Source organism: Perna viridis, chromosome 6 (genome assembly GCF_037379345.1).
Source record: "Perna viridis isolate PV_CMFRI_1.1 ecotype Kerala chromosome 6, ASM3737934v1, whole genome shotgun sequence".
Lineage (NCBI taxonomy): Eukaryota > Metazoa > Mollusca > Bivalvia > Mytilida > Mytilidae > Perna > Perna viridis.
This window is the reverse complement of record NC_142450.1, coordinates 18,839,569-18,866,775: the sequence shown is the minus strand read 5'-3', so window position 1 is coordinate 18,866,775 and position 27,207 is coordinate 18,839,569. Positions and strand designations below refer to the sequence as shown.

The window sequence follows — 27,207 nt, the reverse complement described above, 5'->3', positions numbered from 1 at the left end:
CTTTATTCCTGATCAAAGATTTTTCACATGATGATAATGATAATAACTTTATTGATTTCTCTTTGTTAATATGATGTATATGACTTTACAAAAAGATATAGACTGTTAGATTACTGTTATTTATAATGCTAGACATCCAATTTTTCTTTCCATGGGGACATTATAGATATTGTGATGCATGGCATGTCCATCTAGATTAAAGGAAAAACTTTGATGAGAGAGTGTTAAAAGTAGTAGATTCATTAAGGCCTAGTTTTAGGCCCAACAATTTAATAATGTATATTCAGAAATTACTATATGACTCAAAATAGATTATTTAAATTGGGCTTAGCTCATTTTGTGTCTTGGTTATAAGCCTATCGTAGGGATGTGTGTATTTAAACACAGGGTCTTGCTCAGACTATTGAATATGCAGCCCACTAATATATAACCACGAAAAGGGTGATCCCAAATTTGGGGGTGCTTTGCTTCAACTCAATTTTTTATACCCCATGCAACGAAGTTGCGAAGGGTATAATGTTTTTGATCCGTCCGTCAGTCTGTCCGTCAGTCCATCATCAGTTTTCCGGACATTTTTTCTGAATGTTTGCAGATATTGACATGATTTTTGGTATATTATTTCACCATGATAAGTTACAGGTCAAGTATAACATTCGTTTTGCACCGATAATTTTTACCAAAATTACGGGCCTTGAACTTATCAAAATTCACAAAAATAACAATTTTTATGGACTTTTTTTCTAAACGCTTGAAAATATTGACATGATTTTTTAAGTTTTAGTTCACCATGATAAGTAACAGGTCAAGTTTAACTTTCGTTCTGCTTTGATGATTTTTACGGAAATTATGAGTCTTGAAATTGACAGAAATAACAGTTTTCCAGACTTTTTATCTAAACGCTTGCAGATATTGATATAATTTTTGGTGTATAAGTTCACCATGATACATGTAAGTTACAGGTCAAGTTTAACATTTGTTCCACTTTGATGATTTGTACTGAAATTACAGGCCTTAGTAAACTTAGTAAAATTCACAGAAATAACAGTTTGCCAGACTTTTTTTCCTAAATGTTTGCAGATATTTGCATGATTTTTAGTACAGAAATTCAACTTGATAAGTTACAGGACAAGTTTGTAAATGGTTCCGCTCCGAAGATTTTTACCGGTCTTGAACTTAGCTAAATTCACTGAAATAAGCATTTTTCGGACTTTTTCTTTCTGAACGCTTGCAGATTATGACATGATTTTTGGTATACAAGTTCACCATGATAAATTACAAGTCAAGTGTACATTTTGTTTCGCTACGATGATATTTACTTTGGATTAACGAAAACTCAAGAAATCACAGTTTGGAGATTGAAACTACCATTCTGAATAAAAGATTTAGTTAGAAGATAAAGGTATAAAACCTAAAAAAACACTCTTATTCCCTTTTTTATCAGGGTCCTCCTACATGTATTTCTCTTACAAACAAATTTGCTTGAGTATCCAACATGTGGACGTGTGGGGTCTGTGAGCTCACTCACTAAGGTTCTTTAATTTTCAAATAAAATTGAACAAATCACTATTAACTGCTCAGCATTCTTTTGACAAATGATGAATCTATAATGAGTAAACACAGGTACTTAAATCAACATGATGATTTGAACATTCAAACTCTATATTTCTACTATCGCTTGAACTGAAAGTGAAACTACTGTGCATATATTTACTCTGCATATTTTTTATAATCGAAGCGTAAAAGCAATGGCCATTTATAATAAGGCCCATGACGGGAAAATGTAAAGTCTTATGTATATGTCTACAGCCGTATACAAAGTGGGATGTACCTTTTTATCCAATCAGAATTCCTACATTTTGATGTGAAGGAGTAATCAAGAGAACCAAGGTTCTAGCAGTAATCAAAAGAATGTAATCCAGGGACAAAGACCAGACATGGGAAACAGACATACACAACCAAGAATGTAAAGTTACTGAAATAATACATACAAAGTAACAAAAGCAAATGAGCAACCCGGACTCCACTAAAAACTGGGAGCATGGACCAGGTGCACGGGTAGGGTAATGTGAGCTATAACATAACTGAATGGATATGTGCTTACTGTCAGTGTCTCGTGCGTTGTCCTCAAATCCTCCTTAACAACTTACAGGATTGTTATGAAACATAATGGGGTGTTAGAATACCATATGGAGTTGAGCATGTTGTCAGGAATTTATGTGTTGACAAAAAAATTGTAGAAATGACATCTTTTTGAAATTAAGCATTTTTCAGTAATACTTGATCTGATGCATTGTCCACAACTTCTCCTTACGGACTTTCAGGATTGTTATGAACTCAATGAAGTGTTATTAAGAAATGCATATTTTCAGGCATTAGTCCTGTTTGGTTATTTTGTGTATTATAGTGATTGCTGTTTGGAGTTGGATGTTTTAGAAATATCAGGAAATTGTATGTCAAAAGTGTGAAGTGTATCCCTTATAAAAATTGTGTCCAGTATGAATTGTATGTCCGCATTGGTCCCTAAATATACAGGGTTCAACATGCTGCAGGGGGTATTAGTCCTGTTAGGGGCAATTTCTAGATATTCTTAATAAGCAAAATTGATCTTTCCAAATTTTGCTGGTATATATAACCACTTTTATGGAATGTAAACAGTCTCATGAATAAGATTGTTTGGCTTAGTTTTTAGATGCTATTGCCAGCTTAAGTAGCATTCCAGCTAAGAATCATGCAAAAAGTGATACATGGGTGAAAAGCCTACATATTTTTATTTTTGATATTTTGTTTAAAATGCTTCAGTAAACAGAAATTAACATTTGGTTTTTCGTATAAACCATGCTCATAGGAGATAAAAATTGTATAGAATGCACTGTAAAATTCAAAATTAAGGGAGACAACTCTGTAAATGACACTCAAATACAATAGAATCTATTGGATTTTCAATGTTGATTATCTCTTGAGAGCAGGCAGATTTGAATGAATAATTACACATTTCATAATATAGACCCATAAATCAACTTAATTTCAAAAATAAAAATATGTAGCCTTTTTTGGGGTGTATCATATTTTTCAGATTTTGCATGATTCTTACAAGGACAGCTACTTAATTGCTGTAAAAATCAGATATTAAACAAGGGACAAATACATAATATCTGTTAACTCTGGTGAAAATGTTACATGTATATAATGTTGTCAGTTCTGTGATCTACACCTAATGCTTGTAAAACACTGAAAAACCTTTGAAAACGTGGGCTGGGTAATCATATTGGGCTCTTACCAGTAATTATACAAACTTCTAGCTGTAATGTCTAATTATGCAAGGTTCTGTGGATTTCAAGTAGTAACTTGTTGGTGAAACATAAAAGACATTATTTTCAGTTAAAGTTCTTAGAGGTTAGCCGGCTCTCTTTTGTGAAAAAACTTGGAAAGAAATGGCGTGAAGGCGCTATCAGGAAGTGTTCTGGTGGAAGGCGGATCAGTATTGGTTGCTGTGGGTGTCTGAAGAAGTTCCACTTTGCAGGAAATTGGAAGAAAAGGTAAACAAACTTTTTTCTGGAGGTATAATATAGATTTAAAGAATAATTATGTATATATTTTTCTATCAAGAAAATAATTGGTCTGGGTATTTATTTGTAGAAAGTTGATTAAAGGCAAATTAAAGAATAAAAGGTTTTAGAAAAATGTTATAAAAATTAAAGTTACATCTGATGTTAAGGGAGAATATGTAAGCCAGTATAAGATTAATTCTTTCATAATATATTATTCCCCTGCTCCACACTTGGAGAGGATACTGTTTTCCCTGTCTGCAATTCTGTATCATATTTTTTTTTGTAATATAATTCTCAGCTTCTGTTAAACAAAGACTATTGATATTCTATACAAAGCTTCATTTGGGTATACTAGTACCTAATTCTGAGATCCATTTTTATAGTTGTATTACATCTACCTCATGTTTGCCAAAAAAACTAGAATTTTCAATGGTTATGTACAAAATTTTTGTCACATTTTTTACTGCCACTATTAATCACAGGTTGATAATACTGTAAAAGTACTATAGTTTGTGGAGTACTAATTTTCATGGTTTTCGTGAGTAGACCAAACCACAATATTTGGTTCCCAAGGAATAAGAGATTTATGTCGATGTGTATACTGTAAACTTCAAAACCATGAATTCAGGAACCCAGGAACTGGTGTTTTTTTCCTGATCCATGAAAATTGGTATCCATAAATTAAAATATCTTCACAGTATATTGTTCTAAGCTTCCTGTAGAGATGTATTGTGGGATGCCTTGTTTGTTCATCCTATGACATCTACTTCCTGCTTCCTGAAAAAAAAGAGTGGATATATCTAGTGAACCACACAGGTCTTCTTCTGCTTTGGATTGGTAACAAAAGAGATTATTAATATAAAAAAATGTAAAAATTTATCATTTGGACTTATAGTTTCCATTGTTTGAATGGTTGGCTGCTGTTGTTTATGTTCGTTCGTGTACCTTGAAAAGTTGAAATATATTTCTCTAAAGAGTTCCTTAGTATTTTGTTGAATTTTACGCAAAGATTTGGTTACAAAATGTAGGTGTATATGAAGGATGAAGAATATTTGTAGAAGTTTATAATGGGAGATAATCCAGCTTAAGAGCTTACACATTTTTACGGTCCAAATGGGTTGGGGTATCCGTATATAAGTCTGTTCACAGAACTGGAGAGTCATATTTTGATGGTCATTCAAATTTTCTTTCATGAACTTGGGAACTTTTTTGAGTGAGCTGCAAAATGTACCTTGAAGGTTTATTAAAATTGCTTGTATAATTGCTATTTATGCCTATCTTAAACTTGTAAAGGACGTTTTAAAACAGAACTTTGAATTTCTGGCATTAATGTATAATAAAATTTATATTATGAAATGCAAAGTATTTTGTATCTTCCATACAGTAATAACAGTATTGACATTTTAATGAAATTTTAAGATTGATTTTCTTTCATAAGCTCCATTAAATGTGCATATTCATAATTAGTAATTAGGCATTGAAAAATGAGAGTTTGAATGTTCAAATATAATGTACCAATAATCTTGCATGCTGTCTTAAAAAAAAAACATTACATTAGCTTTATTTTACAAAAAGAAACCTCTTAATGCATTTCAGATACATTCATGATTTTTGTATCCTTGTAAACAGTAGTCCATTATCTAAATTTCTTGTCTTTGATATGCAGGTGCTGCATGTACAATATGACATGGATTGTACATGTATTTGATTAAATGCTTTAGTACCAATCCATATAAAATTCAGGCACTCCCTATAGAAGTAATGAATTAAGGTGCCAAAAAGAATTACCAAACAAACAATATTGTTCTGATATACATATGCCTTACTTAAACTCAATTTTCAACCTTTCTGCATGTAGATCTTTATTTTATAGAAAACCATACATTCACATCCCACTTAAGGAGGTAGACCTACTGGTAGGGTAAGGGACACAACTCCAAAAAATCTTTAAAAATATTTGTATGCAGCATTTTACATCCATCTTAAGTAAGCATCTAATTAACTTAGATTGATTTTATTCTGCTTCAAACAAAAGCTTGAGAGGCTTTGGTGAAATTGAATATGATACAAACATATCACTGATTTCAAGAGTTCTGTTCCTTACCCTAGGTCTACCACCTTTAATCAACAAAATCAAGAAAGATAACTCTTGCAAAGTATTTATTTCATGTACATGTATGATATATATATATATATATATATATATATATATATATATATATATATATATATATATATATATATATATATATATATATATACTTATATATATATATAATTTTTATGTCTAAAGTGCAACAACAAATCGACAATCTAAGACTGATTATGTAGGTCTTTAACTGTATGTATATTAGAAGTAAAAGTGAATTTCTAGAATTTTTGACATGCAGGAATCAACTTCTGTTGGATCTTTATAAAGACTACAATTAGAATAATAGTTACTGAAAGGCAGCAGAGAAAATTTGCAATTAATTAGCTAAACATAACATGTTTTTATCGGTTTTTACATCTTTTGTTTCCTGCAGACTAACTTCACTTCCTTCTGGTTGTTTTGTTTTTTTATAAGATGTATGACCTCCTTTAAAGGTTTAATCAATTTCTATGCCATTTAGAAATGGCTTCAAAAGTCACACCTGAGTTAAAGCCCTAGGCATCATTTTCAGGAAAATGTGCTTTGAAAACATGTGATGTTTTACAGTATTTAATCCATAAGTCATGCTGATTACATTGTATAATTTTTGTCCGGGTTGCACTTGTGCAAATCAGCTTATAGAAAGGTAAATGTTGGGCTGGTGAGGCAAATATTTTCCTAACATTTTTCTCAGCAACTATAAATCACAGCCACTAGATATTGGGTGCACAACTTCAGTTTAGGGTCCCATATTGTGGGATGTGGTTTCAGGTCCATCTTAATACTACTTCCTGTTACCGACTTTTTGTATTTTTCAACTTTACAGCAAAATGGCAATTTCTGTCTCTAACCCGTTTTATTTTAAAAGTTGTGACTGTAGGCTAAAAATCCCCCTGTCATGGTATTAATTTTTGATATTGGAATACTGATAGTGGTCTGGACTAGTGATGAAATTAAGTCGGAATGGCAAAACTTGGAAAAGAAAGCATTCAAGTCAGATTGACAAAAATTAGGTCTATATTGTTTTAGAATTCTGTGGAAATATAATTTTTGAAGGGGTTTTGTAAAGCACAAAATTTGGTTCCCAACAAAACAAAGAACTTTACCTTTTGTTTGCATGATAGAGTTGTCAAATCCACGAATTCAAGAATATACAAAATTATAATTTTTTCCTCAACAATGAAAATAGGTACCCCTGAATAAAAGTGCTTGCACAGTGCATGTTTTAATGACAGGGATGCTTTTTTACCCGCTTTTTAGCAGAATTCTGCTATTTCGAATCCAGATTTTACTGTTACGATTCTTTTTTTTACTGTATATTTACTTCCAATTTTGCCAATATTCGCTTTGTTTGTAGACCTAGTAAGATCATCCCTGTAATGAGCTTGTTCTAAATAAATATTTTCAGATGGTTGGTTGTAAAGGACTCTTTTATTGCCTATATAAGGCCAAGGGATGGGTTTATCTGTGATGTCATGTTAATGGATAGTGATTTCAATGTCGACATAGGAATGGGTGCAACTGGTGCTCCTCACGGACTTCTAATCAGTAATCTATCTAGGTAAGAAATCATGCAATGGACCGATTCAGAAACTGTAATGAATTCTAGGATTGCTATTGTTTATGATGTCCTTGATTGGTCAAGGAATATTTTACAAGTACACTGCGATAGTGCAATTTTGATTACGAGGATGGAGTTTGAATTTCTGAATCGGTCCATTTGCACTAAGAAAATGTGTGAACAATGTTACAGATCCAAAAACCCTGTATTGTCTGTGTCCTGGTATGCTTTTTACATTATAATACTGTCTATCAGATAATTGAGGCAGGGGTGAAAACTAAGTGATTTTGAAGAAAAATGGTATACAAAAATGTTGGCATTTCTAATTTTGGGCTATGATTAATGAGTCCATATTTGGTGGAATTTATTTTTGCTTTATTAGACAGACCTCTAAAATATGCAAAATTCAGCACCCTGTGAAGTATACCAAGGAGTCTTGTAAGTGTTGAAGCAATGAAGTGGAACAAAAATTGGTATTTGTGAACCTACTCCACTATTAAAGTCATTTTAAATCCAATAAGATAGTCAAATGGAACTGGAAATTCCTCAAACCAAAGTCTTAATAGGATTTTGTCAGTAAAAAAAAAAACTTACTCAAATGTTCAAAGTAATTACACAACATTTAAACCAACTGTTCTTTTTGGATTTTTTTTTCAGAAATTTACTTGCCAAATGTTGGACGAGCAGGAAAGCAGAAGAATGGAAAGAGAATATTGAAAAGGCAGTGTCTTCTGGAATGGGAGCTGACTATACACAAATAAATAGATTTGAATCATTTGCTCCTGTCAGAGAAAAGTCCTATGCAAAATGGTAATAGAACTATTTTTTGTCCTAAATTCAGGGGAAAAAAAGAGAAAATTATTTGTCCTTGATTCAGGGGAAAAAAAGAGAAAAGATGAATTTATATCTGAATATGCAGGGTCGACCTGTACTAAGGGGTTATTATTATTGACAAGAAAATACGTTTGTAGTAAATTTCTTGTAAAATGAAGATTTTAAGGGATTTGCACATACAAAGCATAAAATCTGTAATTTTGTCAATAATAAGATTCTTTTTGCAGAAAATTCATTGAATTTGGTCTTAAAGCTACTACTTGTCATCTGTAAGATTGGCTTGTCTGGCAAGAAGCTCTGAGTAGCTACAGTCTTGTATTTTTATGATTGCTTTTTTTCTCAGATTCTTTCACCTAAATGTACATGTATAAGTGTGTATAACTTTTTAGGCTTTCAGAAAATGTTGAAGTTTTATAAAAGAAATAATTCTCTTTTCAGTTCTTAGTAGATAATTCACTGCAATCAATAGCGTATTTTACAGTAATTCATTTTTTTTTTCAGTTTCTGAAAGTGAAAAGGGGGTATAAAATATTGTTTTTTTCTCAAATTTTGATTTTTTTTTTTTACTTTTCATGTATAGGTTTATTGATGGGTCAACCTACTTTAGTGCAGTGGCTGAAGCCTTAGAGAGTGCCAAAGAAGAAATCTTCATCACAGATTGGTGGTAGGTACATACCCAGTAAGATCAGTTTAAACTGAATATGAATAAACTTGATACCTTCTTCAATTACTAATAGTTATTAATTCATTTATGTTGTGTCCACAAAAGCCTTTCAGATAATATTTCCCACTCTCAGCATATTCTCCCAATTATCACACTTTCACTGTAAGTTTTCCCAATTTCTCATCTCATCATCCTGAATAACATTCTCTCACTCTGTTCCCTAGTTTTATTCTTGCACTTCTTGTTTCCTTCTTCCTAAAATTGATCTTTCAGGGATCAGCCAGTGTACCCCTAACCTCCCTCCCCAATGTCATTGATTCAGGGTTTAGTCCTATCATTCCTGTCCTTCCTGGGCACCACTCTTCACATTTCTTTCCATATTCATTTTTCTCTGTCCTCATTTATAATACTTGTACTTAAAAAGTTTACCCCCCCCCAAATTTCTTCTCATACCTACCCATCTGTTTTATCAGTTATTAAACTACACAGTTTCTACTGTTATATCAAACTCAACTCTTTAGAAAAGAGAAATATTAGCAATCTGAAACCACCCATCATGATAATAAATAAACATTATAAATTTTGTCACAAAAATATCAAAATGATAAAAAAAATCAATTGGTATTGTCAGCATCTGGTGTTATCCAGTATAAAGATTTGAATTTTTATGAATGAATCACAATGGCAAATTAATAATTGGGATTACAGAGATCAATCAATATTTTACCTGTAAAGATCAAAGTGTTTATTGGTTGTTGAAGTCTTAGAAACTCAATTAAGATTCTGTTGTTGCATTTGAAAGGGTATTAAATCTGAATTATTTTCAGAAAAAAAACTGAATTTGCATATTTTTTCAAGCAGTAGGTGATATAATGGCTTTCCTAATTGATATTTCAAAAGAAGTTCAAAGGTTATGTGCACCTACAAGTACTATTTGTAATCCATGAAAGTATATTGATATGGGAATCTTGATACTTTGATTTTAATTGAAAAGTTGTCTTTCAATTTCATTTGACTGATCATTTTGTATTTCATTAAAAATAGAAGTGTGCTTGTACAATGAAACCTGTCTAAACAAAACCCTAAATAAACAAAAACCTGTCTAAACAAAACCCTAAATAAACAAAAATCTGTGTAAACCAAACCCTAGGACAAAAAGCTGTCTAAACAACCCTAAATTGACAAAAATCTGTCTAAACAACACCCTAAATATACATAAACCTGTCTAAACAAAACCTTAAATAAACAAAAACCTGTCAGGTTTGAGTAGATATAAAAGGTATATTTAAGTCATCACTAATAAGGTAGTTTTCAGGGGTGGATCCAGGATTTGAGTTTAGGGGGGCATTAATTGAATTAAATGCCATGCAAAGCAAGGCAAAAAATATTATGGGGTAGGATCTTGAACTGTGAAGGTTTTTTAGAGCGAACACAGCATTTTTAGTGTCCACAAATCAACATAATCTTCCGAAAGCGAATGAAAAAGACCTACGAACTAACACAACTTTGTAGGAAGTAAGCAATTTCTAACGATAAAGTCGAACTCAGACCGGCAACGAAAAAAATCCTGAAATATACGAACTTCATTTTCTCAAACTCCCGATAACTCAAACACATTTCAATGGTCCCTTGGAGTTCGAGCTACCGAGGTTTGACTGTACAAAAACCTGTCTAAACAAAACCTTAAATATACAAAAACTTTTCTGAACAATCCCCTAAATAAACAAAAACCTGTCTAAACAAAACCCCAAATAAACAAAAACCTGTCTAAACTAACCCCAAATAAACAAAAACCTGTCTAAACTAACCCTTAATAAACAAAAACATGTCTAAACTAAACCCTAAATAAACAAAAACCTGTCTAAACAAAACCTAAATATACAAAAACCTGTCTAAACAAAACCCTAAATAAATGAAGACCTGTTTAAACAAACCCCTAAATAAACAAAAACCTGTCTAAACAAAACCCTTATATACAAAAACCTGACTAAATTGAACCCCCAATAAACAAAATCCTGTCTAAACAAACTGTAAATAAACAAAAACCTGTCTAAACCATGCACTATTTGAAGGCATTTTAGATGCGTTTGATCCCAGATAAACCTATCTGACTACAGTAAACAAAGTGTATTGTCCAAACAGTCATAATTTTAGACAGGTATGGTATGCTGTTTGAGATATGTGTAGATAGGGCTAATATAAGAGAATTTAGTTGTTGTCTCTTTTCAACTTTTTGTTTTGTTTGACTTTGGTATTTTTTTTAGCTCACTTGGCCAAAGGCCATGTGAGCTTTTGCCATCATTTGGCGTCCGTCGTCCGTCCGTCCGTCGTCCGTCCGTAAACTTTTACATTTCAATCTTCTTCTCTGAAACCACAGGGCCAAATAAAACCAAACTTGACACAAATGTTCACTGGTATGAGGGGATGAAAGTTTGTGATTTTGGTGCCGATCGGAAATTCAAGATGGCTGCCACCGAGGATCTTAGTTTAACATTGGACCCTATGGGAGAAACATGTAAAAATCTTCTTCTCGGAAACCACTTGACCAAATTAAACAAAACTTGACACAAATGTTCACTGATATGAGCGAATGAAAGTTTGTGATTTTGGTACCAATCGGAAATTCAAAATGGCCGCCACCGAGGATCTTAGTTTAACATTGGACCCTATGGGGAAAACATGTAAACATCTTCTTCTCGGAAACCACTTGACCAAATTAAACAAAACTTGACACTATTAAATGTTCACTGATATGAGGGGATGAAAGTTTGTGATTTTGGTGGCGATCAGAAATTCAAGATGGCCGCCACCGAGGATCTTAGTTTAACATTGGACCCTATGGGAAAAACATGTAAAAATCTTCTTCTCGGAAACCGCTTGACCAAATTAAACAAAACTTGACACAAATGTTCACTTTTATGAAGGGATGTAAGTTTGTGATTTTGGTGCCAATCGGAAATTCAAAATGGCCGCCACCGAGGATCTTACTTTAACATTGGACCCTATGAGAAAAACATGTAAAAATCTTTTTCTCGGAAACCGCTTGACCAAATGAAACAAAACTGGAAACAAATGATCGTTGGCATGAGGAGATTAAAGCTTGTGATTCTTTTGCCATTTCAAAATGGCTGCCACTGTGGATCTTAACTTAACCAAAGTTTCCGCTCGAGAAAGTATACATCTAGAGGTCGCCACATGATCTTCAACAAGTGGGAAATTTCCTCCATGTAGCAAGCTCTAAATTGCCCCAATAAAAACAAAGTGGATAAATCAGTGAACACAATACTGAGGGGGGGCTGGAGGGGGTCTGATCCCGGAATCCCGACTTTATTTTTACTAAATCCCGAAATCCCGAACAACAAAGGAACTTAAAAACTGCTAAAATCCCGATTCCCGGTGGATTTATTTCCCGAAATCCCGGGCTTAATTCTCAGAAATCCCGAAATCCTGAGCTTAAAAACCTCTGATCCCAGCATCCCGAAAAAGGTCCGGCCCTTCCTCAATACTATATCAGTTTATCATTTATGGTAAGAAACTGAAATGTTTTAAAAAAAGACAACTACATGCCAGTGACTATATTTCCTGCCTTGGGACAGGCGCAAACAATATGCAGCGGGGTTAAACTAGTTTTGTTGGATCCAAACCCTCCCCCTCTATACGGTCAAAGGCTAAAATAAATACAAAGTTAGACACACAGTAAAAATCAACCTGAAATACATCCAATTCATTAGAAAAGTACCTCAACAATTATTAACAATAACATAGAAGACAAACAAATGAGGTATAAACAATGAATGCTCGCAGTTACTGAAAGCAAGCTCAGGACACAAATAAGGATGACAAATCTTCAAGCCTCCCAACACAAAAAATATCAGTTACAAAACTTCCAAAGGATTTAGAACTGCAACATCATAGACTATGTTGGTCTAGCAAGAAGTTGTGCAATGACTAAAATGCTAAAATATGAATGATTAAGTTATAATGTAATGATCTAATAAGAGTATCAATATTTTTTCCTACAAAGACCAGATTTAATGATCTGACAACAATGTCGAATTTATATCCTTTATGAATCAGTCTATTTAAATAATTCTTAAGATTTGATGGACATTGTTTGCATTTATGTGCCTTGTAAACTATATTTCCATACAAAACTGGATGTGAAATGCCTAGTTTAATAAGATTAGTTTTTTAGCAAAGTAATCATGTTGGAGGCTAAGAAACGCTGTGTTTTGCAGAAATTTCATGGATTCCGCAAAACAATGGCAATTTCTGCATTTTTAAAGGCCTGGTTCCGGATTTTAGTATGTTGGGGTTGCAAACTATGCATTATGTCCCCTTTCCAACCTGTCCCATGCAATAATTCCTGTTTACCAATGCTTTAAATTGCAAGAAAATCTTCATCTAAGGAAAATTCCTTGTAAATTTACGCAAAATTATATGAAATATTTAGCAAGTAATTAAACCAGGTGAGCGATACAGGCTCACGTGAGCCTCTGGTTTACTTCTTATAGACAACAATGACATAGAAAAGTATCGTGACCACTATTTCACTGTGCCTGTGTATAATATTGTTTGGGGCCTGTTGCAACCTACCCTGTGATGTGAGGGTTTTTTCGTCGCTCATTGTAGACCCATGAGTGACCTTGAGCTGACATTTTTTACCTGATGGGGTCATTGTCTCTTTGACATATTCACCACATACATTCTCCTTATATACAAGTTTGGGTATACACTCTTGCCATACCTATGATGCTGTTGCTCACAGCTTCATGTTTTATTTATAGCCATAAAAACCTTTTTACTATTTCTTGCTGCACTTTGATGTATGATAGGGTATAACTGCAAACAGTTACTTTGGATTTAGTTGTATGTAAGGCAATATAAAGTTAATATAACTATTAATGAAATATAAGCCTGAAATTATGGTAGCACTTAAAGGGATTTCACAGGTCACATGTACTTAGTAATCGGCTGTGCTATTCATTTTATTGCATTTAATGGGGAAGACAATTGGAAAAGTATTGCATGTTCTACAGTTTTGGACTTAGTGAACTTTTGAGAACTCTTCACATGTGTGATTTAATGTTTCTACACATGTGTAACTTTATGTTATTGCATGTGTAATTTATTTAAGTGATTTACTGTAATTCTAGCTCAATCCTAAAAATACAAATAGGAACAGATATGGTGCATTGTAACAAATGCACCACAATATAACCTTTATAAAAATAGTACCTACTTAGAGAACAGGGGTTTCATTATTTTTTTGCAATGTAGGTACCTTTTGTTTTTGTAGGAGGTACTTTTCATCATTTTATTTAATAAAAATGTATGAAATTGTAAACTCAGGAGGTACCTCTCAGTAGTTTAGAAAGGGTAAAAGTACCTGGTACTGCCTTTTAATGAAAGGCCTTAAAGAGACACCATAAGGTCTTCATTAAGTGTAAACACACCTTTATGGAATAAGCTCTGAAAGGCCCTGACAACAACAGTAATAAAATCCATGGTAACAGAATGATGACACTTCTTCAAAGTTAACAAAAAGGTCCTGACTGTGGACAGCCACATGTCTGTGAATTCAATTGGTGAATCTCTATCCTTTTGATAAACTTTAGAACAAGCAGACCCTACTGTATGGCATTTGAATATTGAATAGTCAGATTCTTGCACACCATATATTGGTTTGTGTAATGGTCATATTTTTACATAGAAATCATTTTCAGAATATAGGGATGCCAATTATAAATCAATACACAAGTATTGGCCGTGAAATCACAGATTTTCATACGGTAAAAACAGATTGCATAAAGAAAAGTTTATCTAATCATTAAATACACCATAAGTATGTTGAGATTCAAAACTAACAAGAAAGGTTAGAAGGCAATTAACTACCTGCTTTAAATAAACTATGGTCTGCTTTTGATTAGGGATTAATAAAAGTAAATTTATCTGCCATAACAGCTAAATTAAATATAATGACACTTAACAAATCATGCCTATTTAGTTTTCTTCTTCAAAGAGGTAGTTATTAACTTCATGTTCATAGTTACAGTATTGATTTTGTAGTTTTTTTTATGGTACTAAAATGCCCATAGTTTCTAACCATGACTAATGAATGTAGATAAAGTTGTTTATAAGACCTTAATAAGGTAATTTCTGAAATATAAGATATGGTTTGTTTCTTTGGAAGGACAGATAGAAGATATATAATAAGATAGATGTGAAAAGTTTCTTATTCATACAATTTTTTATGGCTATGTCAAAAAAATTACTCATATTTCAGTCACAAGTAGATTAACCTTTAGACAATGTTTCATCTTCTACCTGTCATGTTTTCTCATAGTCTTTCTTCCTGTTCATTTTTATATCCTGCCACAGGAAGTGGTGAGGTATTTTATGATACCCTCCAAAGAGTTGCTTGCCCCTCTGTCTGTCTGTCTGCCTGTCCATCCCACTACTTTCCACCATTGTTTAACCATAAAATACAGGTTAAGCTCAATTTTCAGCAAAATCCAAAATGTTTTCATGTGTTTATTATTTTGCCATCCCCCTTTATTCATCATTATATGGCAGGGTATCGATTAATGTTCCAATTGAAGCCCATTTTCACAGTTTACTCCATGGTTGTGAGTTGATGATTGTACTAATTGTGAATGATCATTGAAACTTGAATGAAATGAATCATTTCATTATGCCCTAATACTTATGCAGGAAAAAGGAATCTGAGTGGATATTTTTTTATCTCCTTCATCTTATCTGCAACTGAATATACATTTCTGTTTAACTGTTGAGCAAACTCTGTGTATGATTCTGATATATTTCTGATAAAAAAGACTGAATTCTTCTGTTCAAGATTTTACCTTGCAGTACCAATTGACCAGTTTTTTTTCTGGATTTTTAATATGTATATAATAGACAAACTGGCAAATGTAAGGTAAAAAAACACCAACCAGTAAAGGCTTCTGGACTTTATTAAAGTTCTGTACGTTGAAATAATTGCTATACATGTAACACCTCCTTTTTTAACTATGGAATCAAGCCATTTTAAATTTCAAAATTTTTAGAGTTCACTGTCTGGAAAGTTGAAATAATAAAGCCAATTTAAACTGTTGGGTACACCTGCTTTGCATCATTGTCATAGAAATAGTTGACCAGCTTCATTCACCTCCTGAAGTAGATTGTGTCAAGTTTATTTTGTCTTATTGCTTCCATACTGTGATTTTAGGTTGTTTTAATTTCACTGCAGAACTGTTAATTAGTTTTCTATTTGATGTTGTTATAGCCATAAAACTTCATTTGAGATAGCAGAAATTAGATTTTAATTGCTAAGAAACAGATTTCTGAGGTGTAGAAATAATTTATGGCTTTAATTAACAATACTATGTTTAGTGCAAGCAGGTGAGATATAAGACATTAGGGTTGTCAATTTTGGTATATTTTTGAGAAGAAAATATGACTTTAAGACAGTTATACTTTTATTTTTATATTTTAGTTAAAATCCTGGTTTTAAGTAAAAAATCTATGAAAATTCATATTCGTCAAGAAATCTGTATCTTTCATTCTACAGAGAACTAAATAATCTTAAATTAGAAACTAAACTGATAGCCCCACTCTAACATAAATGTCATCACTAAATTCCATTTTGACCAGATTAGTAAGAGATAGAGCTATGACTTTGTCATTTTAAGTTGCCTTTCCAATATAGTGTTTTCCACAATGCCTTTTTAATTACCGCCAGAATTCTAAGACATTTATGTGTGTTGGACTATTTATCTATATAAAGATGTGCGTAAATTTCTTTTCTCATTTCCCCAAGCAATGATGCCAATGCAAAGTCCTGAATGCTCTAATCACATGCTGCTTACAGTATTGGTGGGGGAGTTAAGTCCCTTTAAGGAAACTTTAGGTATTCATGCTTTACCATTGTTTATATCTTTATTCCAGATAAACATAAACTGTTTAATTTATTGAAGTATTTTTAAATTTTAAATGACAGAAAAAAGCATTTTCAGTGATTGTATTCAATGTCTTTTAATACTTAAATTATTTTGTTCATTTTATAGTTCTTTTTTTAATCTATTTTTAAGGTTGAGTCCTGAAATATATTTAAAGAGACACACTGGAAACTGGAATAAATGGAGATTGGATAATATCTTGGAAAGAAAAGCAGTATGTATGATACTGAGAAAATTGGACATAATTTTTAATCACATTTGCAAAAAATATTTGAATAATTGATTGAGGATTAAGTTTTGTTGACAGATATTTCTTGCATTTCAGGAAAAGAACTTTTGACCAATCAAACACACCTTGCTTTGTTCTACAATTTGACATGATGAGCAGAAGTTTTTTTTATTCTGCTCATAGAAGTAAGTATGCATATCACCCTACTTGGACACATTATTCTGACTCCAAGCCAACCATCAGTCTATTTCCTAAATGATGTATGCAAGGGCGGATCCAGGATTTGAGTTGGGGGGGGGGGGGCCTAATTGAATTAAATGCCGTGCAAAGCAAGGCAAAAAATATTATGGGGTGTAACTTGTGAAAAATATTTTTCTTACCGATTTAGAGGGTAGGGGGGATACGCCCGGTACGCCAGTTCTTGGATGGATCCGCACCTGGTATGCCCCATACTTGGTGTAGAAGCACTATTGCCTAACTACCAATGTTTAAAACTTTAGTATGACTGGTCAAAATCAAACCCACTTAACTTTCTGTAGTCAAAGCCAGTATATCACCTGGAGACCATTCACTAAGGCAGTGTCAATAATAAAAATGTGAAAACCCTACCCATGCCCAAAATAAATAATACAAGTTTTGAAGTAGTGATTGTTTTGGTTCTTCAACCCATGCACTAGGTGTGATAACTGCTATGATGACATTTTTGTTAATTTTAATCTTGATTTACTTTTAGGTCTTGAATAATTATAACATAAATTAAATTGTGATTTATAGTTTTTGAAAAAAAAAATATTGAAGTTTTGGCATTTGGGACCAAATTAGTTTCAGGAATATTGCATATTTTATCCATTAAGCTGCAACTGTCAATTCTTTCTTGAGAGGTGGTGTTATTTCTTGTCATTGCTGTAGCACTTTGCCATAATTTACTAGAAAATTGAAATATTTTAAGATTGATTGACATGGAATAGTCAGCAAGGTTTGAATTAAATTTGCCAGCCTAATATTCCAAATGTGCAATTTTACCATAGTCAAGCAATATGAATTTAATATGACTCAAATTGAAGCATTTTTTCAGTTTGTACTGATAGGCATAGTCACTTTTTACTAGTATTTAATGCACTAGATTTGTAGAAAAAACAAAAGCGTTTTAAGTAACAGTCTTTGTAAGAGTCATGCAAAATCTGAAAAATGTGATATGCCCCCAAAAAGGCTACATATTTTTATTTTTGTAATTAAGTTGTTTTATGGGTCTATATTGTGAAATGTGTAATTATTCATTCAAATCTGCCTGCTCTTAGGAGATAATCAACATTGAAAAACCAATAGATTCTATTGTATTTGAGTGTCATTTACAGAGTTGTCTCCCTTAATTTTGAAATCTACAGTACAGTCTATATAATTTTTATCACCTATGAACATGGGTTATATGAAAAACCACATGTTACTTTCTGTTCACTGTGACATTTTAAACAAAATATCAAAAATAAAAATATGTAGGCTTTCCAACTGTGAATCACATTTTGCATGATTCTTATGTGAAGTGCTAATTAATTACTTTGGAAAGTAATTAAAAATTGAAAAATTGTCGTTTTACTGGTTCTGCAAAGAGTTCACTAGTCTCAACTTTTCTGTATTTCAAATGATGATCACTGAGAGCTTAGCATATTTATTCTTCGTTAGAGATTTCAAATGCATGCCTCAAATTAAATTCAGATACATGTATAAACCTTTTGATTAGCTGCAAGTACATGTATCTTGATTGTAAAAGACATATGGCAGGACACACAACAAGGCAACAGTTTATCACCATTTTCACAGGCATTTATTTTTTAATGACATGCTCACTTGCAAACAAAATCTATTTTAGAAATGTTTCCATTTTATCTGAAGATCATCAAACATTGATACAGACAGAACTTTTCTATGACTTCCAACATTTGTTTTAATTGCCATTTCTCAACAGTGAAAAATTTGGTTCTTACCAAGATTTATGTACTTATCCATTTAATAGTAAGGCAGGTATTAAAGAAATACTTTGTGAAACTCATAATTGGAAAATCCTTTTATGAATTACAATGTTTATGCAATCAATTTGGCAGATAGAGGATGATGAAGAAAAAAATATTTAAATCATTTGAAATTTGGATGAAATGGACTGCACACTGCTTCTTTCGTTTATTTGTTCTTTAACTGCTTCTGTGGTCTTGTGGCTGCATGCTTAATTCCAAAGTGTGGAAGGTTGTGGCTTTGGTACCTGCCTGATTTATAAACCAAAGTCTTAAAAATTGTTAGTCACTGTTTAAGCACAATGCATTCATATAGGAAATGACATGATGACTGGTTGGCTCAGAGTCCAAATATGTGTGTTTGTGAGATGACATGCTTATCTTAGGGTTATAACTTATTTGAGCTAGCACAATAAAAAAGTCTGGCTCAGCATGTAGGACTAGTACTAAGATGTGTCTTTTCAATTGGACAGATGTTCTTGTCCTGAAATGCATGAAATATCTGCTGTAGCACTTAAAACTATCAATCAATTAGTATAAATACTTTTATATAGAAGTGTTTTATTTCAACAATAAAAAGTTCTGCAAATATGTTAAGATGTTTAAGCATATACTGTATGCCTGATTATTACTCATCTAAGTACTGAAGGCTTAATTGACAATGTGTCGAACAGAGAGCACCTTGATAAATAGGTTTATTGGATGTGTTTTTGTTGATAACTTGAATTTCACATTGCTTACAGCAAGTTTTATAGTTAACTTCATGGGATAGGGTTGGTCTTCCCTTGATTAAATGCCACCTGATGAAATGTATTAGATAATTATTTTAAACTGGGTGAAGAGATTTAATCTTTTCATCAAATTATCTCCTTGATAGTTAACTACTCAACATTTCATTGGGTATTGGTCATTGAATCTAGGGAAAGACCACCACTATTCCATGAAGTGAACCATAATATTCGCTGTTATTGTTTGCTTGATTACCAGTAAGTGATTAAGTTCCCTTTAGGTAATGGCATGTGAGATGGAAAAGTAGTTATTTGTGGTTACATTAGATGTCTAATTAACTCTGTTGTTGTTATAATTGTTTCAGAGTTGTGAAAGAATTTCTATTTATAGACATTTTTATTTGCTAATTTTTTAAAGAGTTTATATTGTGATTTTAGTTAGTAGATTTAATTGACAGCTCTGTGTGTTAATTGGAAGGGTAATTTTGCTATGAATGAAAATATAATCTCTAAAAAAACAAAGAGAACAGAAAAAAACAAGTCAATTTATAAGCTACAATCTTGCTAATTTTGTAATGTATCTTTATAAAGCATCCTCTTTTTAATGTGCTTATCCTAGTGTCCCAGTTTTGTAATTATGAGAAAAGTTAAATACAGATTCTCTTTCAGTTGACAGTTTGTAAAATGATTTTACTACTCAAGTTAGCTGGAAATTTTCATTATTTTTGCAACTTAGCAAAACTCATGCTTCATGAAATGTTATTTTTTACAATTGAAAGTGAAGAAATGTGTAAATCTGTGCTTGACCTAAATACAGTCAGTTTCTTCCATAAAAATTAGAGAATACTCAGAAAACATAAAATTGCAGGAAACTGTTTGAGAAAAATTAATCACCATCTAAATTGTTAAAAAAGTCAGGTGCTTATATTTAATTTGAGGAAAGGAGAAATATTACTCACAGGTTTTTGTGTTGGTCTTAGATCTGTGATCTTCAAATTCTGACCTTTGTCCTTTAAAATTTCATTTTTTATCTCTTGCACCCTCAAATGTATTTACTGATACTCTATTAAGGACTTTGGATTTTTTTCTTATGGACCTTTGGCTTTAAACATGAAAAGGTCCAGGCCTTTCCACTTGTGAAAATAAGTTTGGACCCCTTTTGTCCTGACTGTCCTTCTATAACATTGCTGTTGTTCCCCATTGTTCCATATTATCATTTGGACTGGATAAAAATGTCACTCAGTTATTCAGTATAATGATTAGCTAAGCAAGATTTTATCAATTTATTTAGATTTAGGTTTCCCACTGCTGATTTCAAATATGGCAATCTACCAGACTCAGTAGGTAAAGAAGGAAACACATGTTTGTATTGTTTCATTAAAACATATTATTCAATAATAGTTTTTAGAAAATCTTCAGAAAATCTTTCTGCAGAACTTTTGACATTTAATGTAATAGTCTTGTTACATGTAATGGATTGATTGGCTGTTTGATGCAGTAAGGGTACATATAAAAACTAGGGAACAGATGTTTCAATTTATGCTCTGTCATTTGTAATATACCAAAACAAACTGTCTCATATGTGTAATTCCTATACAAACTTCATGTTTATTTATGCATTTAATTTTGTCGCCAAGTACTTAAGTATCATTTTATATAAGAATCAGGCAATGAGTGGCACATCATTTTTCTTAATTTGGTCTTTTTTGCCTCAGACTTATTCAAATACATCTAGTAAACAACTATAAAGCTATTTAAATTTATCCTGGAGTATCGATGATGTAGATATTTTTTGAGTACTTATATAAGGAAAATGTTCAGGAAAAATTTCCTGCCATTTTTCCTTAGTGCATTTTAACTAAATTTTAACTATCAATATCTTAAAAAGGCAAACTTTACAAACACTTTGACAGTAATTTCTTGAGGTTATGAGATATAAATACTTGGATACTACAATAAAATCTCTGTGTATTTTTTCTTCATGTGCCACACCTTATACACATTTTGCCTGATTCTTAGATGGGGAAGTACTTAAGTATATGGAGTTTGATATTGATTTTAATTTGTACACTTAGTTACAGCAAGTAAATTAGTTTTATTCAGGGGATTAAGTTTGTTTTCTTTTTTTATTCAGCAACCTCTACCTGATGAAATATTTTGGTAGTTAATTAGACAATTAAAAAGGAAATTTAGATGTTATTTTAAATTCAATTACTATTGGAAACTCTTTGTCCATTGTCCAGTTAACTACCTAAGACCATCTGGTAATAGACTTCTATCAATCTATCTACTGAAATTAACTGTTGTACTGGCTATAATGAATTATAGTACATATATCTTATAGATTCACCATAAACATATAACTTTTATTGGTAATCTATAAGTTTTTCCTTTGATCTTTTTGACAGGTATTTTTTTCTATCTCATTCATGACAAGATAATTAAAATGTCCTTCAAAACAGTGAAAGTAAATTTGATGTCTTCAGATCTTCCATAGTTCAAAAAAATGAAAATGACATGATGCGTCAACACTAAAGGAGAATAAAACTTAAATGTTCACTAAAATGGCTAAAAACATGATAACCAGAATAAAGTTTCTTTCGATTTTGATACTGACAGTATCATATGAAATATCTTACTCGTTAATATATTCCTCAATTATAATGTTGGTATCAAAATCAGTAGTAACAGTACATTATTGTATAACTTCCTTTGTGTCTTTATATTTAGGCAATGAAAGGGCCACATATTTCATCTGCGAAACTGATGTTATTTTTTTTTTCAGAGATACATGCTAAAATGCAGAAACTTAAAAATTTATTAATTTGTTGCTGAAAGAAATTAAATTCCCTTGTTGATTACGCATCCAAATTACGCCTTTACTGAAGGAGTGGGTGGTAAATTGAAATCACCTTGTCTGTCTGTCATTCCATCCATCAGAATTTTGTCCCAACTATCTAAAACCACAATGGATGGATTAATTTTAAATTTGGTATGTAGTTAAATATAGATATGTAGTGGTTATGGTTGCTGTTCAATATCAACTTGCTGTTTTTTGGGACCTAGCCATTTTTCACTATATGGAATGATGAAACAATTTTTATCACAAAAATCTAAGCTATCATTGCACGAATTGATTTTAAATTTAGTCAATGACTTTATATGGGGCATATCTAGTAAGAGATTTTGGTTGCTGTCATATATTAGCTACCTGTTCAAGTGGGGGTATACGTAGCACAGCGTGCAACTTCATTGTTATTGTTTGCTATTATTTACATTATTGAAATTTTGAGTAGTTTATAGCTTTTGCTTTTTTTTATTTTCAGAAGCAGGGTGTAAAGATATTTGTCCTGTTATACAAAGAGATGTCAGTGGCTTTAAACATTAGCAGTATTTATAGTAAACATATCTTATCACAAAAGTGCCCTGAAAATATTAAAGTAAGTCTGGAAAAAATGATACATTATTTTTGCTAGTGAAGTATTTTTATTCCAAAAATGTTACTTGTGTATATAATGATCCTTAATTTTATACTGCAACTGTTCTATTTGACCAGTCGAAATGCATTGACCATATATATTTACAAGTGGTATGTTGTCACTTGCTAAATATAACTTTCCGTTGGAACATCACAAATGTTATAGTGTTGAAGTTGCCAGGATGTTGTCTGCTTCAAATGAAAAATGTTAGTTTTCTTGCTGATGGGCAAAACCTATACCACAAAGCCAGCTGTAAAAGTCCCAAAAATAAATGAAGTGAAAAAAAAAACGAAAAACGAATACCGGTAACAATGAACATAAAAAACAATGACAACCATTTGGCTAAAGGTTCCTGGCAGTCTTTCACAGTACGTTTACAAATTAGAATTTAACATAATCATTAAAAAGGGGATGGGATTTTTTTTGAAGTAGTCAACCTAAATCCCACTAATACCAACTTTTCTTTTTATACTATCAATATTTTCATCATTAGGTATTACGTCATCCTGACCATGGCGCTGGTGGGGTATTATTATGGGCTCATCATGAAAAGATAGTCTGTGTTGACCAGAAAGTGGCATTCCTTGGTGGTATTGATCTGTGTTATGGCAGATGGGATGATGCTCAGCATAGGTATTGTGCAATGACTGGAATTCTTAAGAAAATATTTTTTTTCTTTATTCATAGCAACTGTATCACTGAAAGTCATTTATGATGCTGAATAGTGTCAGAGATAAAACTCAAATTTTTATATAACAGCAAACAAATTTTGCAAACATAAAATTGTATGTTTTTTTTTATTAGATTCCTTATGAAAATCTAGATTTCGAATAATTTTATGGTTTTAGAGTTATAGGAATCAGAGGCAAAGGTGTTTAATTAGCACTCTTAAAGCAGAACTGCTTTTTACTTCAATTGAATTTCAAATTTTGTGCACTATTATCTCCAAACACTTTTTTTGTTTCCATGATGAACTTTTAAGTGTGTGAAAATTAACATTGTGTCCACATTTTGCCCAAGTGAACAAAGTTCAAAATGTTGGAGTCATGTCATGACACACTCAGCAAAGATCTTTATATCTAATATGATCAAATTAGTTATTATAAAAAAATGTAGCTTATACCATTTGGATGCTTTTGTGACTAGGCAGACAACTTTCTATTATGAGGTCAGTAGGTCAAATATCAAGGTCACTGTTTTATTTCTGCTTTAGATTAACAGACTTAGGTTGTATTGTCTATGATACCCCTCACACTGCAGGAGAGCGACCAGATATTCAGGTAAGCTTTCCAATATTGAATTTAATTGACCAATGTGGAACAGCAGTAAGGGGTAAAAATTCACTTTTCATCAGCATAGCAGTAAGTGATACAAAAAAATCTTGGCTTACAATTACCCAGGAGCTTTTCAAATGGGTTGGCATGAGTTAATAAGACAGGTAAAAATAGTTGAGAAGATGGATGTAGAATTTATAAGATTTATGGATGTCAAAAACAATGCATTTGAACTTAAGTTTCCTGTAATGTACACTTTCATTTGTTTAGCACACTGTAAAACCTAGATTTAACCCACCATTTCATTTGAAATGCCTGTACCAAGCGGAAGTCAAGACCATATATATTATTGGCCACATTTATTTTGGTTTTCTTTTGACTTCTGAATCATGGTATACAGCTGTTCAACAAAATATTGAACAATTAATGGTTTGTTTTATTTCTCCATTGAATGTCACTTAAATTGAAGGTAGTTGTTACTTGTTTTTTTATTTATTTTCATATTTTATTTCACTTTAACCTCCTTATAAGGGGAAAAAGTTAATTGTGCCCTAGTAATATTTCAAGATTTGATTGATTGATTGATTGGTTGATATTTGTGGTTTAACGCCCGAGCATCATTCAAGATTTGAAATCACCTGCATTATCATATGTACAAATAAGAAACCGAACAAAAAAACTTTGTTATAATTTGTATAAAAACAATGAAATGAAGTAGAAATGAACACGTCATACTTCGGCATAAAGGGGCTATGCAAACTAAATATTTGTAAAATTTCCAAGGAGTTGATTAAGTGGTAGAAGTTGGAATATCTTGTTTATTTTATTTCAGGTAAATGGTGTTGAAGTAAGTCCAGATGACACAGAAGGAATAACAATTTGCATAACGCCGCCCAGTCCAAACAGAAGTACGCAGAACTTACTTGAAACTCCTGACGATGAAAAAAAAACATTTGAAAATTCTTTGGAGGATAAGGAATGTGTGTGTTTAGGTCATAAGGCAGATGGACAGAATAGTTATTCTAATCATCACATTGATCGGGATGATAAAAGCACCGCTGATATCGACCAGGACAATGCTTATAAACACTCAGATTCAGTAATGGGAAATATATTTGAAATTGATGTGCCTTTAAAAAAAGAACAATGTAATTCATTGCAAAGTGAACCATGTGATACTGATCAGAATAATTTAGAAAAGGACGAGGATGAAGGGTCAAAGGTTAATAAAGAGAACAGTCATAGGGAAGTTGAGGTAACAGTTCATGTGGAAAAACCTGAACAAATGGAGGAAGCTGAAAAGCAGGAAAAGTTAAGAAATATTGTTAATTATATGCAAAACCAAGCTCTTGCTTCAAAAGCCATGGCCTATGCTGAGCAGACTGCTCAAAATGAATCTAATTGTGACTCTAATTGCTCAATAGTGAAAAGTGAATCTAGTTCCAAACTTAGATCTAAACAATTAGTGCGACAGGAGGAGAAGATAAATTTAATTGAGGAGGATCCAGTAAAGGGAGATAATTCTGAGAGTGAAGTTCTTTCTCATAGAAAATCTGCAAAGGAATTCAGGGAAGAATTAGAAAGAAATAAAAAAGAAAAGGAAAAAATAAAAAAAAAAGAACAAGAAGAGAAAAAACATCAAGAAAAAAGTAAAAATAGGAAATCTAAACAAAGTGAGAATGGTATAATAGAAAAAGGATTTAAAAAATTCACTACAGATGCACCTGTGTTCATTGATCCAAATGAAGGTATGGACAAGAAAAACAAAGACTTCTCTGGTGTACAAATGCGGCCAAAATCTTCTCCACAAAAGGACGGAAATCACGATATATCTGGTAGAGGGACAGCTAACAGAGAAAGTTGGGCAAAAAGAAAATTACGTACATCTCTTAAAAAATCACTAAGTTTGGAGAAAGAAAAAGAAAAAGAAAGTACCGCTCATAACCATGATGAGAAAATTAACGAAGTTATTACCAATCGTTGGCGATTAGTTCTTAATGTACAGAAATTTCAATCAAAGATACAACAACCTCAGATGATGACTCCATTTCCACAATCAAAGCAGCCTCTTTCAGCCAAAATATCTAATAGAATAGTAAGTAGACAGGTATATTTATTGTAAATAACCTCTAATAGTAAGGTTGAAATAGAATATACAGTTGAACCTCGATGTGTCAACTCGGATTAGTCGAACTGATTACAAAGTCCCAGCAAAACTCCCCTTACTCCAATACAATTTTACCTCGGATGACTCGAACTCGGATGAATCAAATCTCGGATAACTCGAGGTAATCAATCAGTAACCTTGATAGGACTTTGAGGTTAGTTAACCCTGATGTCTCAAAGTCAACTAATTAGTCGGAAAACTGATTGCTTTATTACACACCATGATCGAAGTGTGTTTTAACAACGATTATCATGGCTTTTAAAATTAATTTGTTGACACTCTTTATGGTTTGATTTGTTTATTTAATTAATTTAAAATTGCGTGTGTTGTTAAAAGAAATGAATTGTATTAATAACACATCGGAATTTCATTAAAACACTCACTGCCGTTCAGTATTTCAAACATGATATACAACAAACCAAAAAAAATATCTTCCGATATGAAATGCAAGATATTACAAAGTACCGTGTAAAGTGAAGTGCATTTACATGTACAAGCACAAAAAATGATGTATATGCAGAAACAATCATTGACCAAACTACTAGTATTTCCGGTTTATCCTTGACCTCGGATTACTTGAACCCCGGATAACTCGAACATTTTTGCATGGTCCCTTCGACTTCGACTT

The 27,207-nt window shown here is 32.2% G+C and overlaps 1 protein-coding gene across 3 annotated transcripts in view; it reads left to right on the top strand.

The window, feature by feature from the left end:
- The window catches only part of LOC148613938 (phospholipase D1-like), a 76,830-nt gene that overhangs the window by 28,577 nt on the left and 21,046 nt on the right, over positions 1–27,207 (top strand). For all 3 annotated transcript variants that reach the window (XM_088587656.1, XM_088587655.1, XM_088587653.1), the window contains 9 exons: positions 3,379–3,536; positions 7,088–7,240; positions 7,898–8,050; positions 8,655–8,738; positions 16,829–16,910; positions 22,986–23,099; positions 23,632–23,771; positions 24,352–24,418; positions 25,245–26,507. In XM_088587656.1, the coding sequence (XP_088443782.1) occupies positions 3,379–3,536; positions 7,088–7,240; positions 7,898–8,050; positions 8,655–8,738; positions 16,829–16,910; positions 22,986–23,099; positions 23,632–23,771; positions 24,352–24,418; positions 25,245–26,507 (2,214 nt within the window). The remainder of the gene's footprint in view (positions 1–3,378; positions 3,537–7,087; positions 7,241–7,897; positions 8,051–8,654; positions 8,739–16,828; positions 16,911–22,985; positions 23,100–23,631; positions 23,772–24,351; positions 24,419–25,244; positions 26,508–27,207) is intronic.